At 64.5% G+C, this 16,956-nt stretch overlaps 1 protein-coding gene across 1 annotated transcript; it reads right to left on the bottom strand.

Moving 5' to 3' along the window:
• Positions 1-9,366: 9,366 nt before the first annotated feature.
• On the bottom strand, positions 9,367-10,022 carry EMIHUDRAFT_354530 (hypothetical protein). Its single transcript, XM_005776295.1, is given in 2 exon segments — positions 9,367-9,502; positions 9,516-10,022. The coding sequence occupies 1 exon segment, from the start codon at positions 9,934-9,936 to the stop codon at positions 9,583-9,585; it is 354 nt and encodes a 117-aa protein (XP_005776352.1). The 5' UTR covers positions 9,937-10,022; the 3' UTR covers positions 9,367-9,502; positions 9,516-9,582.
• Between the last annotated feature and the right edge of the window lie 6,934 nt (positions 10,023-16,956).

Genomic DNA, 16,956 nt, shown 5'->3' with positions numbered 1-16,956 from the left:
CGGGGACCCCCTGCAGGAAAAGATTTAGCCGAGACCCGGGGCGGAGGTCCCCCCAAGAGCCCCCCGAAATGCCTTGGCCGCCTAAGGGGTCCCCGGACCCTTTGCAGGGGGGGGGCATAAAATTTGTGGGCTCCCAAGCCCTGACGGGCGGGGCGCCAAGCAAGGGTAAAAATTCCCCCCCCCCCCCCCCCCCCCACACCGGCGGTACCCTCGACCACCCGCCCTCTAACCCCCCCCCCCCCCTTCCTCGCCCCTCCCCTCGCCCCTCTCCCTTCCGGCCGCGCCCTCCGCCCCCACCCCCTGGCGTGTGGCCCTCAGGTCCTCGCCGTGCAGCGGACGACCTCCGGCGTGGGGTCCGAGATGGACTCGATCAACTCGGAGGACCTCGAGGGCTTCCTGTGGGACTTCATCGAGACCAACCAGGACCAGGTCGAGGAGCGGGCCTCGCAGCCCCAGTCGCAGTCGCAGGAGCCACACCCTCCGGAGTAGTGAGCCTCGAGGACGAGCCCACGGTGCCTCTACCTTGCCACCACACCCAACTCGCGCGGCCGACTGTCTAGCTCCCGAGCTCGTCTGTGTCCTGGTGGTGGTGTGCCATCCCGCATCCGTCTCCTAGCTGTACACCCCCTCTGTCGCCTGCCCCGGCTCTTTGTCGTCTTCGTGCGGTCGCATACGGCTCTATATGTGCAGTCTCTGTGTTTTTAATGTGACAACGACAGAAAGCCGGGGTTATGTATCATGTGCGCGTCGTGCGGCTTGCGCTTGGGCCTCTTGCCCTTGGGGCATGGGGGGCTTGGCCACGACCGACGACGCCACGTACAGCTACAGAGTGTAGCTTTGTAGCCAGACGCTGTTTTTGCGGTTACAGTGCAAGAACAGTGCCGTTTGCTCTGCGGACTGCCAGCGCGACCAGCCTCGTGAAGCCAGAATTGCTGCTGGGCAGCAGAAAGCGCGCACGAGAGAGGAAGATGATGTCGTCGTCGACGGGCGCGCCGATCCGCTCGCTCCGCACCGGCACGCGCTCACGTAGGGCCTACTCGCAGTCAGCCTTGTCACAGAACTGCTCGTGCTCAGTTAGGTATCCTCCCTTTCGACCTGCCGTACGTCCCCCAGGTAGGCAAGGCTTCGCTGGCCCGTGTGGGGGACAGCCTTTGAGCGGTAGAACGGGTCGCCGACCTGCAGAGGGATACCAGACGTGAGTGTGATACAACGGCTACAAATACGAACGTCACGCGTGTGCACATTGCACCACACACACTTGGTACGTGTATGCTCGCGTGATAGCTAAGGTGCAGGCGCATCCAGCATCTGGGCTGCGGTCCAGCACGGCGTGGTCGACCCCTCTCGGGAGGCGAAGGCGACGATACGCCGCGGCAGGGTGCAAGAAGCGGCACGAGGTGCCGCGCGCGATGCTCCTCGGGCAGTCGGTGCGGTCCCAGTCGAGCGTGTCTGTTGATGCTCGAGGCGTGAACAGGCAATGTTCACACTCCTCGGGCATCCATGCAGAGTCGGGCGTGTGGGGTGTGGTACGGCTGAGATTATCACAACCGTGGCCCAGGACTAGTTCGAGCTCCGGCTCCCAAATCCGCACCTCCGAGCCGCAGGTGCACCACAAGTGCCGTAGCAGCCGGGCAGAGGTCTGGCCGGGCGGCAGCCTTGCGTCGCAGGGCGATGAGGAAGGCCTCGTGGTCATTGACTCGCCGTGCCATACGCGTGTATAAGCAGCCAATTGAGTCGGGCCAGAGGGAGCAGAAGGCGCTGGTTACATTGACGCCTGCCGGACGTGTCCCAGTGGCATGGGAAGCATACGCAGAGAACCACAGCGCGCGCAGGAATTTTACGATATCCCACGGCTGACTCTACCTCTCACCGAGCCGATGTAGGTAGCCGTGAACCAAATCGCTCACTCGGTACTCAATGCCTCCTCGGAGGTACATCTTGTAGGCGCCTCCGATCTTGCTCAGGTTGACAAAGGAGAGGCTCGAGGGCGATGTGGGCCGGTAGCGCGACCTTGGGACCTGCAGCGGGTCCGTCATAGAGGCCTCGCGGCCCGGCCCGACTAATATGCCAAGTCTTCGAGACTGCACGAGACCTCGCTTTGTGCGAGTGGTCGGCGACTAGCAGGGGTCGTCCTCCCGGTGGGGGACTAGCACTAGCCGTCTTCCACATGGTCCCTCGGGTCCCTGCTGCTCCTAATCTTTTCGTACATCCTCCTGCTGATCTCCGCAACGTCCTGCTCCCTCCCTCGTCTCGCCCTGAACGTCTGCTCCGCCTCACCGTCGTCTGCCCTGCGTCGTCTGGTGACGGGTCCTCCATAGTCGGTTGAGGTCGCCGCCCTCCTCGTGCCTCTTCCCAACGTTCCCTCGGCGGCCGATGCCGTCTGCTCCGGCTCCCCAGTCCCCGGGTCTGCCCTCTCTCGTCTGCGCTAGCTTCTGTTTTTCGTCATCACTGATGTCCGTCCTCTTCTTTCTCCTCTTCTTTATGCTTTACACATCGCGTCGATTCCCTTTCGCGTTAGCACCACCCTGAAGCCCGCCCAGCAGCTGAACCGCTCCCTAAGTCGAAGGAGCATCATCAGTCTCACCACTTCGCTCGCTGCCCACTGTCTCCGCTCCCTCCCGCTTGAGCCGCCGTCGCGGCCCTCGTTCGTCCCTCGCGGCACGCGCTGACTGACCTTCAAATTTATTTCCCCGTCGCACCCAGCCGCGGCAGGCAGCCCCTATGATGCGTACACGCACACGGTGTACATCTGGGGAGACTTGAAACACGTGCGCCCGCTCTGAACTACGCGCTGGGTGCTGCCGGCGCCGCGACCGCCCCGGGCGAAATGTGCCGACCAAGAAAGGCGATTGCCTCCTCGAGGCTACCAAAAAGCGAGGCGGGCTGTGAGGGGCGGAACAGCGTAAATAGCCCGTTCACGACGTAGCGTAGCAGCGGCGAGCCGACCACGACAGCTGTGCACAGCAAGTGCGTGTCCATCGTCCGCTTGTTCCGAGCCACGAACGACACGAGCGCCCTCACCTGCGGAAGGCATGTTGTGGAGTCTCCCGTCGCAAGCTGTCGTGGATGTCGCGGAGGCGGCGCACCTGCTGCCGCGACGAGACCGCCGAGATGTGGCGAAGATCGTGCAGGAATCCGCAAGGTTTCGCCGCGCTCAGGCACCGCTCAAGGAAGTGAACAAGGTCGAAGATGTCACTGTCTGTCATGCGCTGCGGTTTCGAGGTGACGTGCACGACTGGATACACGAGGCCCTAAATGGAACGCGGGGGAGCAGAGGGCGGGATGTCAGCTTACAGCGTGCGGTTGGCTTCAGCGGAGGAAGTGTGGTCGCCGTGAGCCCGTGACAGGCGGTTATTTTCATGGCGGAGAGAGTTGCTGTGCCGAGTAAGGTGTTGGTTCAGCGAGGTCAGTGCTAAACACCTGCACCCGTTTCAGCACGCACGTAAAACACTCTCCAGTCAGGGGGCCGTAGAGGACGTCACTGGACCGGATGGCGGACATGCGACCGGCATAAACGTAAGTCCCCTGGGCCAGCGGAGGCCATGCCACCCTCTCGTCTTCTGTCTGTCCGCCGACTCTATGCAGCTTGTCGCGATTTGTAGGCTGTGCCGCAACAAGCTCTGAAGGAGAGTCCGTCACGGTCGCCATATGTGTGTCACATGATTGGACGGACGTCGTCTGCTCCGGGACTGTGAGACATTTTCAGTGTATGTGCACTTTTAGCTTACTGGGAGAAGAGGGAGAGGGGGTTGTGTTCTCTAGGCCCCTAAGGGCCCTACGCGCGGCGTGAGAGCTTGGAAGCGAGCTTTCACGGCGATCGAGGATGGCGCGGTTCACCCCCTTCACCGAACGATGGAGATGCGTTCCGCGTGGTGTGACACAAACGAGAGGCGGGAGTGGGGAGGGTACGCGGTGCGGTCAACGCCCGAGCGTTGAGCCTTGCGCGCAAGGCGGTTGATCTTTGCAACTGCTGGCGTTGAGAAGCCACCGCCGAATGTCTCGTGAAGAAGCAGGTTGAACTTGTTTCGCTTGCAGAAGATCCCGTCGTGGTAGTGGCCACGCTGCGACTTGACGTAGCCTTGGCCGGTGGTGTGGTCGCACGCCCGTTGACCACGGAACCCGCGTTGCTTGCAGCCAATGTTTGCCGAATGTACGGAAGAGAAAAGAAGATTTTTCGGGCCAATGTTATGCCAAATCGCCTTCAAGCCCACATTTCTATCACAAGTTTTGCCTAAAGGAGTTTGCGTTCTCGCCGGTTAGCGCGTCGGGAGGACAGTTCTTGTTTGCATGGCAGGATGGGTACGGCTGCTCGCCGCAGCCGCGGCCGCGGCGCAGGCTTGGGCGGTGGAACTGGACAGACGCCTCCCAGCCGTCGACAGCCGGCCGATTGAGGCTAGAGACCGCGAGGGCTATCTTCCGGCACCTCGCGCGGGACGTTGCCACACTGCAATAGTCATTGCGGGGCTACAGCGCAGCTCGACCACGACGCTGCACAAGCTGGTCATCGCAGTACTCAATGCAAATGGCGTGCCATTCCTCGATTTTGGCTATTGGGCGCTCCAATACCACGTCGTCAACGAGACGTGGTCGGCGGCGGGCGTCGCCGACTACATTTCGCGGCAGCGTGCGTCTTGGACGCTACTCCAGCCTTCGAGTGTCGTCATCTACAAGTCGCACGAGTTTAGCGACCGGCTCGCCTCGCTCTGCGACCGCACACTCGTCTTCCAGACGCGCCGCTGTCTACCGGAGCTGATGGCGTCGTGGATTGCACTCAAGTGGGTGGAGGCTGAGCAGAGGCACCCACCCGCCCCTGCCTCGAGCACGCAAGGAGGGAGAGAGCGCGCGCGTAGCACGCGACTACAGGGCCTTAGAGGCCGCGCTTTACCCCGCCGCAGGCCCCTGGAGGAGTTTCTGCGAGCGCAGCTCGCACACTATGGCATGTGGCAGGCACCTTGCTGCCCACAGCACCCCCTGCTAAGCCGTCCACGACCCCGCCCACCTCCCACCGCCTGCTTTCCCGCGCCCACCAACCACACACAAATCCACTCACGCACGCATCATCTCGCTGCAGCGGGGATCCCATCGGGTGCTCAACCTACGGTCCAACGACCTTCGCTCCGCGCCGATGGAGACGGCGCATCGCATTGCGCGCTTCCTCTATGAACTCACTCCCCTCTCCGATCACGGACGAAAATTGGCCGCACGCAACCTGACCGATTCGGTGATGGCACTACGCAAGGCCGAGGTGCGATGGACCCCGCAAGACTCCCAAAGCTGCCACTATTCGACCGCAGCCGGACGCCGCCGGCGGTTTGCACGCAGAAGGGCCACCTGTAAAGCCACTACTGCCCGCGTGGGGCCAAGCGCAGACAACGCTCCACCGCCAGCATCCATCACCTTCCCGACCCCAACCCTCCCCAGGGCAACCCGACCATCCCGTCGTCGAGCGACGACTTCCGGGTCGGGGAGAGGATCCGCGGTGTTATCCAGGCGGTGCGGGGCGCGGTCTCTGGCGACCCCTCTAGCGACCCCGTCAGCCTCCTGGAGCTGAGTTGGGAGTGCACGCTGCGGGTCCGCGAGCCGCTCCAGAGACACATCCTCGTATCTCTGATGACTTCTGGGCTATCACGAGCACCCTTGCCCCAGTCCCTCTTGAGCTCGCGCTCCCCAGCCACGATACGTGAGGGCGGCACGGTTCCGCACGCAGTACGGCTTTACGCCCACGACGAGCCGTTGCATGTCGTCTGCTGCAGGTCTGCGTGCCGCACGACTCGCGCCTGTCCTTCTTTATCAGTCAGCGTGGTAGCATCAGCGCCCTCGCAACGGGACAAGGAAGCCGCGCCGAGACCTACGGGTCGGGGCGCGTCGAGTACTACATACACTCACCCGAACATCCGGGGCCGCTAGACTGCAACGTCGCAGTCCGCCTTCTGGCGACGTCGCCGCCGCGATTCAACGGCACCAGGCACTTCGCCGTCCGCAAGCCGGCGACAATCGCGCGCAGTCACACGTGGAATCGGCGCGTTGCGACGGTCTTCTCGAGCGAGAAGTGCGAACGCCCCTCCGCCTCGCCCTTGTCCAAGCCACTGCCAACCCCACCCGTCCCCCCTTGGCCAGGTGCGGCGATAGCGGACCATTCGAAGAGGCGGCGCGAACGAATGCCGAGCTGATTCAGTACCCGACGCGATCCGATAGCGCCACGTTCCTGCCGCTTTCGCCTCACATGCGCATGCCCATCACGACGGCGTCCGAGGCGCTCACGGTGCCCGCGTCGAAGCGGCCCTACCTCTTCAACCTTGTTGCCTCCGCCAACACGCACCCGTCGCGCCGCGCCTGGCTCGATACGGCGGTTGGCTGGCTCTCCACGCGCTGTGCCTTTGTGTTTGAGGCTAAGGAGTGGATGCCGCACGAACAGCGCGGCGACCGCTTCGCGTCGACATTCTGGCAGTGCCGCGGCCGTGGACGTGGGGTCGAGGGGCCGGTCGGCATCTCCACCGTCTCTGCCAACCCGATGTCATACTCCGAGTACCGCAAGGTGCTCCTTCGCGCTCTTGCCCATGCACACCCTTAGACTCGGCCCCAAACCCTTTGACCCTGACCCCGAATCTGACTCTTGACCCCGATCTGACCCTGGCCCTGACCCTAGGTGCTCCTCTCGAGCTCGTTCACGCTCTCCCCGCGCGGCAACACGCTCGAGTGCTTCCGCTGGTACGAGGCCGCCGAGGCAGGGTCAATTCCCGTCCTCTCGCGCTCTGACATCGACGCTTCCGTCGCCAAGTGCGACCTCGCCGTCTTCGCGGACGTGCCATTCCTCGTCGTCGACGAGGTCTCGCAGCGCAAGCCCTTGCCCTACGCCAGGTGCAGACCGTTACCCGGCCTCACCTTACGTTAGGTCTCGCAAGCAATCGCCGCAATGGAGGACCTCGCCAGCCGCCCCGCCGAGCTTGATGAGCGCGCGCGTGCCATGCGTTGGTGGTACGATGGCACGATGGCGCGCGTGGCGGCGAACGTGGAGGCGACATTGCAGGCTGTCGCAGCCAACACCCCGCGCGTGCCGAGCTACACCCTCCTCCTCTCCCACTTTGCTCGTGACCCACGCGGCCCCACTTCCACGGCGCGCTACGCCGAGATTGAGGGAGCCATCCGCTCCAATTTGCTCGGGAGGGATTTGGCGGAGGTGTGGGTGCTGTACGAGCAGCGGCCGGGCGACGGCTGTGCGCAGTTCCGCGGACGGATCGAGGCGAACGCGCCGTGGAGGCAACGGCTGCAGGAGCTGGCCACGCTGGGCGGCACGCCCAAGCTCTCATGCATTGATCGGGAGTCCACACAGCTGCGCTATATCGATCTCTTTACGTACGCCTCGCAGCAGCCCGATGGCAACTTCGCTGGCGCGTGATAGTGACGAGAAGTAGCCGAGATGTGTAGCCGAGGTGTATCGGAGTGCAGTCGAGACATGGCCGCCCCGCGGGTGCGCAGCTGCTCAAGCTGTAGCAGCAGCAGCCCACAGGGCAATGCCGGTCCACGATGCTGCGAAAGGCCTCAACCGCCAGCACTCTCCCTCTCCTGCAGGTACGCACGTCATCGTGGCGCACGCCGACCTGGTCTTTGATGAGACGATCCACATGCTCTCGGCCCTCGGCTTCGATGAGGAGCGAGCGTGGGTCCTCACCGTCAACGGTGAGCGCGAGCCGGCCCGTAAGGGATCATGGGCACGTCCAGGACACGTCTCTGGCTTGCCCCCTCAGGCGATCGCGAGCCAGAGAGTGCGGCCGGCGACCCCTCGGCAACGTGGACCCAAAAGCCATCGCGAGACTTCACCGCAGGATTCGCGCAGCCCGTCGCAGCAATGGAGGCAGGCGAGGAGCGCGCGCCGCTTGCGAGCGAAGCGGCATCACGAATACGCAGGCATCGCGGCATTGGCGCCGCCGCTGCGGAGGCGATGGCGGGAAGGCCGTGGAAGGCAGAGGTGGCTGGCGCCGCCGCAGCCACCACAGCAGCAGCAGCACCTCAAGGCGTGCCGGCCAGGAAAGGCAACAGCCACGACCCAGCTGTAGCTCCGGCTGCGGCTACGGCCGCTGTGTCCGCTGCTGCCCCCGCCGCCGTCACCCCCGCCGCTGCCACCGCCGCCTCTATCGCCGCCGAGCGGAGCAGACATATGCAGACAGCGCCCATCGCTAGCGGCGGAGGTGGAGTGACCTGCGCCACGTGCTATAACATCCGTTGGGGGAAGCGCGGAGACTGCAGTTCCGTGCCCGGCTGCAACAGTGAGTTGTGCGACTTTTGCACCAACAGCGCCGCCAGCGTCGCGCCCACTGGCGCTGCCGCCTCTGCGGCGTCGGGTGGAGGGGGCGCGGCGCCGGACGGCGCTGCGGCTGCGCGGTGGCGACGAATGTCTAGCCAGTACACGATGACCACGGGCGGGCTCACCATCCCGCCGCGCAGCCGGGTGGAGCAGCTCTTCAAGAAGCAACGCTGCAGCAGTCCCATCGAGGCACAAGATGTAGTGTAGCCGAGATGTGGAAGGCCCATCGATGCATGCGCGGGTGCAACAAATCCAGCGCCACTCATCGCCCTCGTCTCCCCTTCCCTCAGCCCTGCCCCCACCCTTCAGGTGAGCTGGGACGCATTCGTCTTTCGGCCACCGCTGGCAGTTGCGAAACTACGTGAGTTCAGCCGTTTCTTCGACACTCCGCCCAACCGGGCAGGCGCCGAGGCGCGCGCGCGATGCGGTCTCGAGCGCGCCGGCGTCAGGGTTCACCGTCCGAACACGCGCCGTGTCTACAAAAGGCTTCCCTCTTCACACGCGCTACTGTGAAACAGGTGCGCAACGCGTGCCTGCACGTGCGGGTGCACCACTATCATTATACGCGCGACGCGACGCCGAACTACGACGAGGTGCGCGCATGATGGTTGATTCGGCCCACGAGGCCTTGTGAGCTGAGCCCGCCTCCCCAATGTAGGGGCGCGTCGACCTGACCGACAGCGACGCGCGATGCTACCTCAACACCTCGGCCGCCAACGATCCGGCGGGCTTCTACACGCATCCGTGTGCCGTCTACCACTCGAGCAGGCGAGTCACGCAGCGAGCCACCACCCTGAGCCACCACCCTGCCTCAATGCCCCATCGCCGGTGACTCTCGGCCATGCCATGCCAGGGCAAACGGACTGCCGTTCGTCGTCGACACGGGCTTCTGCGAGCGTGACGGAGAGTATTGCGCGCAGCTGAGCACCATCGACCGGTATAGCGAGGCGGGCGCGCGCTGCTTATACCGCGGGATGTCGAATGGGGTCGGTGGCGTGCGCAACCACAGGCCGACCAGAAGCCTTCATGGACCATGACTCTGGGATTGACCTCTTTCTTTGATGGTCATATCATAGCACTGTGTACAATGAACAATGTGTATGTGAGTCGCACAAGAGATGCCACACTGGTCCCTCCATTAAAAACAGTCAGGCTCCCCACACGAAAACGCACAATCGACTGTTGCGTGTTGGCATGCGGCAACTTAAGGCGACGGAGAGGATCGGGGGATGACAGAGATCAGAGTGGAGTGGCTTCAAGGCTTCCACACTAGTAGTCCTCTAGGTAGTCCTCCTTCCCTCCTCTACGGCGCCCGCGTCGCCCGGTTCCTCCAAGCTGCAGAACGGCTGCGTCCCCGGCGCGTCGTCCGCGTTGGCCGCCCGCGGCGGCGTACGCTCCACCATCTCCGCCGCCGCGGCCGGCCGCTCGTGATCGAGCCAGCTCGAGGTGAGAAGCGCGGTGGTGAGGGGCGGCAGGTAGACCTGCCCAATCTCGTCCAGCCGCGCCCAGACCGTGTCGCCGTCATCGGCCGCGACCTCAGCAGCGGCGGGCGGCGGCGCGGCCGCCAGCCGCAGCTCGGCGCGCGCCGGCGTGGTGCACGGGGGCACGGCGCGCGTGGCCGTCCCGCGCGCCATGATGTGCGGGATGTGCTGCCGCGAGAGCTGCCCGCCCACCACAGGGCTCGGGCGCGACAAGCAGCGCGGCCGACCGTCCGGTCGGCCCGGGTCCCGTCCCTCGGGCGGCGCGCCCGCGCCCCCCCCCTCCGGCTCCGGCTCCGGCCTGGCGATGGCGACCGAAATGCGCCACAGCACGATGCCGCCTACAGGAAGGCAACGGAACCGGTCAGATGGGCCCATTTGGTCAGATGCGCCGTGGCACGCCGCCACCGAGGAGGAGGAGCGCGAGGTAGAGGAGGGAGGTCGGGTCGGCGCCCGCCTGCGCGGAGGAGGAGAGGAGAGGTCTGCCTGCCGCCCCTCCCCGGCTTCACTAGTCACGCAGTGGCTCGTGTCACTGGCTCGTATCACTGGCTCGGTATCACAGGCTCGGCCGCCTGCTTGGAGTAGAAGAAGAGGGCGTAGAAGATGTGCAGGCAGCAGGCGATCGGGAGGATGTAGAGCACCGACGTGGTGACGGCGAGGTCGGACGTGCGCGGCGGCGGCTTGAGCACGCGGAGCAGGTTATATCTAGGGCGAGGGCGAGGGCGAGCGCGAGGGTGAGGGTGAGCGGCGGCTTGAGCGCGCGGATCGGAGCTGCACCGGTCGACGGCGTAGTTGAGGCCGAGGAAGAGGGCGGCGAAGGGGAGGAGGAGCGGCAGGGCGGGCGAGAAGGCCATCGCGAGCAGTGCCACCTTGAGCACGAGATTGTACCGGAAGGGGAGGTACAGCTCGGCGTCGAGGCTGTACGCCGCGTTCATCTCGGCCTGCGTGCGCGCCAGCCGCGCGACGACGTGCCTGCTCGCGAGCTTGTCGCTAGGGGGTGTCTAGGAGGTGTCTAGGAGGTGTCTAGGAGGTGTCTAGGACGTGCCTGCTCGCGAGCTTGTCGGGCCCGCCGTGCATGCCGAGCTCCACGAGGAGCAGGATGGCAAACAAGTCGCCGAGCAGCGCGTTGAGCAGCGCCACGGCGCCCGAGGTGTACCAGTGCAGCACGCACGTCAGCCGCGGCTTGCCCGCGCTCCAGCCGGTCCCGTCGGCGCAGGAGAGGCCGGGGGGGAGGGCCTTCTCGGCGGGGAGGGGGCAGTGCGGGCCCGACGGCTCCGCAGTGGGCCAGAGGACGAAGAAGAAGGTCGAGGCGGCGGCGATGGTGTTGAAGCACTGGAAGAAGCACATCTTGAGCAGCATGTGTACCTAGCCGAGAAGCGCCGAGCTGAGCCGAGGTGCCGGCGCGCGCGTCTCGACGCATCACGCGCACGTGTTGCGACGAGCGGTGATGGTGCCGGTCGAAGCGGAGGGAGAGCACGGGCGTGAGGGCAAAGATGACCACGTTGGAGGCGATGATGAGCGTCGTCGTCCACAGCGTGGTGAGCACGCCTGTGGACCCACACGGGCTGGCTTGGATGAGGCGCTCAGACTCACCGGCGTGACCTCCACGCCGCGGCGGGCACGCCCGCTGAGTGGTAGACGGCGTACGTGTTTGCGAGCACAATCAGGCTGGTCGAGCCGAGGGAGAGAGCGAGCAGCAGCAGGCTCGTCCGCAGCCTCCACGAGAGCGCCTGCAGCAGCCGGCGCCAGCCCTCACACACCACTCCGCCACACGGCCCGCCACGCCTCCCTCCCGGAGCGACGGCGACGGCGCCTGCGCCCCCGTCGCGCCGAGGTTCTCCCAAATGACGTCCGACGGCTCGGGCGCCCGCCTCACCTCGAGCTTGGCTGCGCCGCGCCAGTACGCCATCCGGAAGTCCACCGCAACCTACGCACGCCGAGCGTGGGGTGTGGGCGATGCTCCTCGCAGCAGCGCGCCGGACGCCGATCGCCGAGCCTCGCCACTCGCGAGGCCGTGCTGGCGAGCGTGCCTGCGGACCGGCCGGGTGGCGGAGGGAGGGCCAAAGGGAGGGGATAAGGGATGGCCGGAAGGATGGCTCAAGGGATGGCCGAAGGATGGCTGAAAAGACTGCCGACGCGTGGTGTGGCGTGCCGGAGCACCCCGCCTAAAGAACCCGGCCACCGTGGCCACATCTCGGCGATCTCTCGGCGACACCCTCGCCTTCGGATCCGGCCAAAGTGGCGCGCGCATCGGGCTGCGGAGGCGGCGTGCACGAAGGTGACGAAGGCGTGGCCTGTGCACGAGGCGGGCGCCGCCGCCGCCGCGCGGAGCCGCACGCCGCACGTGAGCATCTTGCGGAGCAGCCGCTCGAGCCGCTGCAGGATGGCGCGCCTGATGCGTGAAGCCGGGCTCTCTGTGCAGCCGCTGCCTCTGCCTCGACCCGGCGCGGGAAGGCGCGCCTCTGGTGCCGCGCCGCGGCGGCCTCCATCGAGCGGAGCAGTGTGTGCGGCTCCGCGAGGGAGAGAGCGGCGGCGTTGCGCGCGAACTCCTCGTGCGTGCGGCGCCACTCGCGCCTGCGGCAGAGCCGCCGGAAGGCTCAGGGAAGCACTCGCCGACTGCTCGTGTTTTGGCGTGCGTCCACTCGCGCCGCAGCCGCTGCAGCTCGAGCAGCGCGGCGACGTACCGCTGGTTGTTGCTCGAGATTGCGACCGACGCGACCTCGCCTAGTAGACCCGTCCGACGGGATGCGATGCGCGAGTCTCCGGCGGCGCGCGGAACCCTTCGCACGGGAGCGGCGCCGAAGAACGCGAAGTGCGCGCGCAGGCCGCGCGGCGAGACACCGCTGGCGGGCAGGCCGGACACGGTGACGGCGTAGTCGGACGCGCGCGCCCCCGCGGCCGCCTCGCCCTCGATGCGGGCGAGCGCGGCGCGGTGGCGGCGGTAGAGGTGGTACGTGTAGAGGCAAAAGAAGGAGGAGAGGGCCAGCTCGCCCCACAAGTGCGCCTCGCCGACCCACCGGCCGCCGCCCTCGCCGCCGCCGCCCTCGCCGCCGCCGCCCTCGCCGCCCTCACCGCCGAGGTCGGCGTCGAGGTTGGCGTTGCCGAGCATGCTCGCGTACAGCAGCCACGCCAGAGGCGCCGTCACGCGAGCGATGAGCTGCGCCAGCTGGCCGCTCTGCGCGGCGGTGGCGTAGGCGCTCGCGCAGCGGCCCGCGGCCGCGAAGGGCCACGCCAGGCCGAGCCGGCTGCCGGAGAAGTTTGCGGCAAACTGCGGCGCTGCGAGAACCGTCGCGATGGCAAACATCTGGCACGTCAGCCGCACGAACTGCATGTAGGTTGCGACGCCGGCGCCCACATGGCCCGCGAACCGCGACTCGGCGCACCGGAGCGGGAGGAGGTCGCCGTCCTCGCCCTTGGGAAGCAGGAAGCGGACGTACTCTCGTGCGAGCTGCAGGCGCGGTGGCGGCGGCGGCTCTGCGCCTTCCGCTCGGGCACGCTCCAGCCTGGCCGCAGCAATCACGTGCACTATGGTGTGGCGGAGCCGCTCGCGCGCACGGCGAGCACGGCGCGAGGAGAGCGGAGGCGAGCGAGGGAGCAGGGCAGACGGCAGGTTGTTCGACTCCGTCATTTCGAGCGAGTAGAGATTGTGTTTTTTTCTCTCGAGGTCTCTTGGAGTAGGGCTTACCCCCCTTCCTTCGAGACCCGCGAGGGAGCAGAGCCCCAATGGAGAGGGTACCCTGGTTTGGCGGGGCCTCGACTCGCCAGAATTTCTTTAATGCAAAAAGAAAAACAAAAGCGCCCCGCCCTCCAGCCTTTGACGTTCGCGCGGATTTCGTGAACTTCGAACTCGAACGAACGCAGCCGGCGGGGCCCAGCCCGAACCTCGAGACTGAACGGACCGCGCCGGCTGCGGAAGGCGCGAAGTGCGGAAACGAACGAACGTTCGTGAACTCCGTTCGAACTTAGGAAAAAGGAAACCCGAACGGGTAAAAGTCCGTTCGTTCGGCGTGCAGTTCAGCCACGAGCCGCGCTGAACGAACGAACTCGCGCAACTGCGCCACGTGCGCACGTGCGGACGCGGTCTGGCCCTCAATCTCAGGTGCCCATATACACCACAGTTCTGATGGTCCGCGACACGTCTGCAATCTAGCGGACTACGGCGCGACTACCGGTGCCGGTGCGCTGTGAGCAGGGCCGCCCTGTGGTGCCTGGGCGCCGTGCGTGCTGACTGGCGAGTAGAATGGGGGAGACGGGGGCTCCCCGAGGCGTCCAGGCGTACTAGGCCTCTACTTAGGCGACCAGGGACTATACAGGCCTGCATAGCCAAAAATAAATATTGCGGTTCGTTCGTGGTTCGTTCGCAGTTCACAGACGAACTTCCCTGGTTTCCTCGCCCTGCGGGTGTGAAGCGGGTCGGGGGGGAGGAGAAAAGAAAAGGCTGAGTTCACGAACTAGTTCGAGGGTTCGGGCACCCAAGGGCAAACGACCGAACCGATGCAGCGGACCAAGGGGATGCGTCCAGAGCGAACTCCGAAACCGAACGAACCGCGAGTTCACCGAACCAGTTCATGAACCAGTTCGCCAGTTCGCCCGTTCAACGTCAAAGGCTGGGCGGCCCAGGTAGGTACATTGGATTCCAAAATCCTAAAGAAAAGAAAGAATTTAAACACGACACCACTCTCTCACAGCGGACAGGCTCGACACAGGTGCGAACTGGCGCGTGCTAGCACAATCACAGGCACACCACCGGAGCCGCCTAAGCGACTCCGCTAAGAACGGCGATGCACTTAGCTCCGTGCACAAAGAAAACAGACAACCCAAGGGAGGGATGGGAGGACGGCACGCCGCCACCACACAGGGATTTTAAGGAGAGGGGTGTGATGCGCTAGCCGTCGCCCACCCTTGGGCGTCCGCCTCTTCCTATCCCTCTTCGCAGTCTCTCGCCGATTCTCGCTGCAACCTTCGTGCCACCTCGCGGTCGTCCCACTCTCTTCGTTCTCTCTCTTGTCGCTTCTTCCTCTGTCGCGTCGCTCCCCTCTGCCTCGTTCTGCGACGGCGCCGCCGCCTGCCGATCCCTTGCTCTCGCTTCTTCTCTCGCCTTTCGTCGCAGCTCTGCCCTCCTCGCGGCATATTTTGGCCCCTCGAGTTTATCGAGCTCTCCTCGCGCAAGGACGACTCTTCTGACGCCCACTGTGCGATCATTTGCCGCCAAGTCATATCGTTGCTCAGGTCCACTCTCTCTTCGAACACTTGTACCTCCACAGATGACGCTGGCGCTGGGGTCCCCTTCGGGTGCATCGTTACAGCTGACGACGGGATTACCACAGGTGTGTCGCCCTCCTCTGGTTCGTCTTCCTGGCTTCCTCCCGTTCGGCTCTACGTTCAGTACGTTCAGCGTGGCTCACCCTCCATGCGGTGAACAGGCGCTTTATTCACCCTATTCTTCTCTCGCTCCTCTGCCCGTGCCTTGTGCCCTTGGTCTTGTCGTTGTTTCGCACCCATTGTCTGTATGGCGATCGAGGCTGCCTTCCCCACTACCTGTAGTTCACTCGTCACCTCTCCTGCGTCTTCGACTCTTGCTGTCGCCCTCGCCGTGTGTTTGTCAGCTTCCGCATGAAGTAACGCGCCTCTTGAGCACTTGAGCACCGGATAGGGTCGATCAGTGTCGTCCCCCCTCTCCCCGACGGCGATGGCGGTGTGACCGATCGAGCTACAAGACGAGCTTGTTCAGCATGATCAGGGTGAGCCGAGCAGTTCTCACTTCCTCAATGGGTGAGCTTCAGTCCTCAGGCAAACCTACCCCCTCACCTTCGGCTCGTGTGGATTCGAACCACCGCCGGGATGGAAGCTTCCTGCTTCCATCTTGAGAGACAGCGCCGCCCATCACCTGTATCAGAGCATCGGGGGTCGTATGGAGCTGTGTGTGCTTCCGTTGTGTGAGGGGGGGGCAGGGGGGGGGGGGGGCTTCTTTATTTCTAGCGCATTTGCCGCTCAGTAGGTGCGAAGAAGCCCGACCGCGTCGAACTCATCGGCGCGGGCTCTCTCGCGTCTCGGCTACGGGACCGGCCCCAGCTTCGGCTGAGGGCTAACAAGCTGCCGAGCCCAAGTCTCTGTGAGAGTCGTGATTTCTTGTTGGTCTTCAAAAATCCCCCTAGGTGCGCCAACGACGCCTGGGTGGTGGCTCACTGTCTTCTTGTGTCCAATCGTCCCAGTCTCTCCGTTCCCCGATTCTCCTCCTTGCCTCGCGCGCCTCTTTTGCGGCCTTATCCCTGGGCGCCTTGCACGCTCTGCATCCCCAAAACGCACTCCTCGTGGCGGGGCCCCTTCATTCCCCGTTTTTCCTTTCCCCTTCTAGAATGCGCCTGTGGTGTGCCCCGTGTGGCACCCCGACCTGTTGTCTCACCCTGGCTGGCTCCCAAGATCGTTTTGGTCGTCACATCTCCTACCTACTCGAGTACGTCGTCAAATGTCGCTCGTTGGCCTGCACAAGCTTTTCCGGCAAACAAAAAGGAAAACAGAGGGTCCCCAGCACTTTGCGTTTCCGGAAATTTCCAGGGAAAACAGAGGGTGTTTGGTGCTCCATTCTGGAAACTCGCGAGTTTCCCTGAGTCTGAGAGCTGGCCTGGGCAAAATCTGACGCAAAATTGAGGAAATCGGCACGATACCCAGGCGGTCGCAGGGTATTTTCCAGGTATACCCGGGGTTTTCCAGGCATACCCGCAAAATACCCGGTATTTTGCCGATTTGGCTGATTTTGGGCCCAAACTAGCCTCAGACTCGGCTCAGAGCCCGGAAAATTTGATGGTTTCCCCGGCGCCCGGGAAAATAGAGAGGAAAAGAGAGGGTGCTGTAGAGAAAAAAGGAAAGGAAAAGAGACGGGGTGCGAGAGGAAAAGCTTGTTCAGCCTAAGTCGCTCGCCTGTCCTTCCTTCCCCCCGTTCTCATCTGGCAATCTCATCTTTTTGTCCCATGGGTGTTTGAGGCTGGCTACGGCCACTTCGCTCCACAGCCGTCCCGCCACCCCTTCCAAAAAGAAAAAGAAAGGATCCGGACAACCAAGGGAGGCCCCTTCCAAAACGGCGGCGTTTTCTTTCTTCTTTCCTTTGTACCGAGCGGCTGTGATTTCGATCACATTACAGTATGAGCGCGCAAAGGCTGAAAGAAGAATTGCGCCGCG

The sequence above is a fragment of the Emiliania huxleyi genome (assembly GCF_000372725.1).
Source record: "Emiliania huxleyi CCMP1516 unplaced genomic scaffold EMIHUscaffold_28, whole genome shotgun sequence".
Classification (NCBI taxonomy): Eukaryota; Haptophyta; order Isochrysidales; family Noelaerhabdaceae; genus Emiliania; species Emiliania huxleyi.
The sequence above is the reverse complement of the archived record's forward strand: the minus strand, read 5'-3'. Positions and strand labels throughout refer to the sequence as shown.

Bases quoted from the DNA above. Each gene is read 5' to 3' on its own strand.
- EMIHUDRAFT_354530 (XM_005776295.1), bottom strand. From the start codon at position 9,936: ATGGCGCGCGGGACGGCCACGCGCGCCGTGCCCCCGTGCACCACGCCG.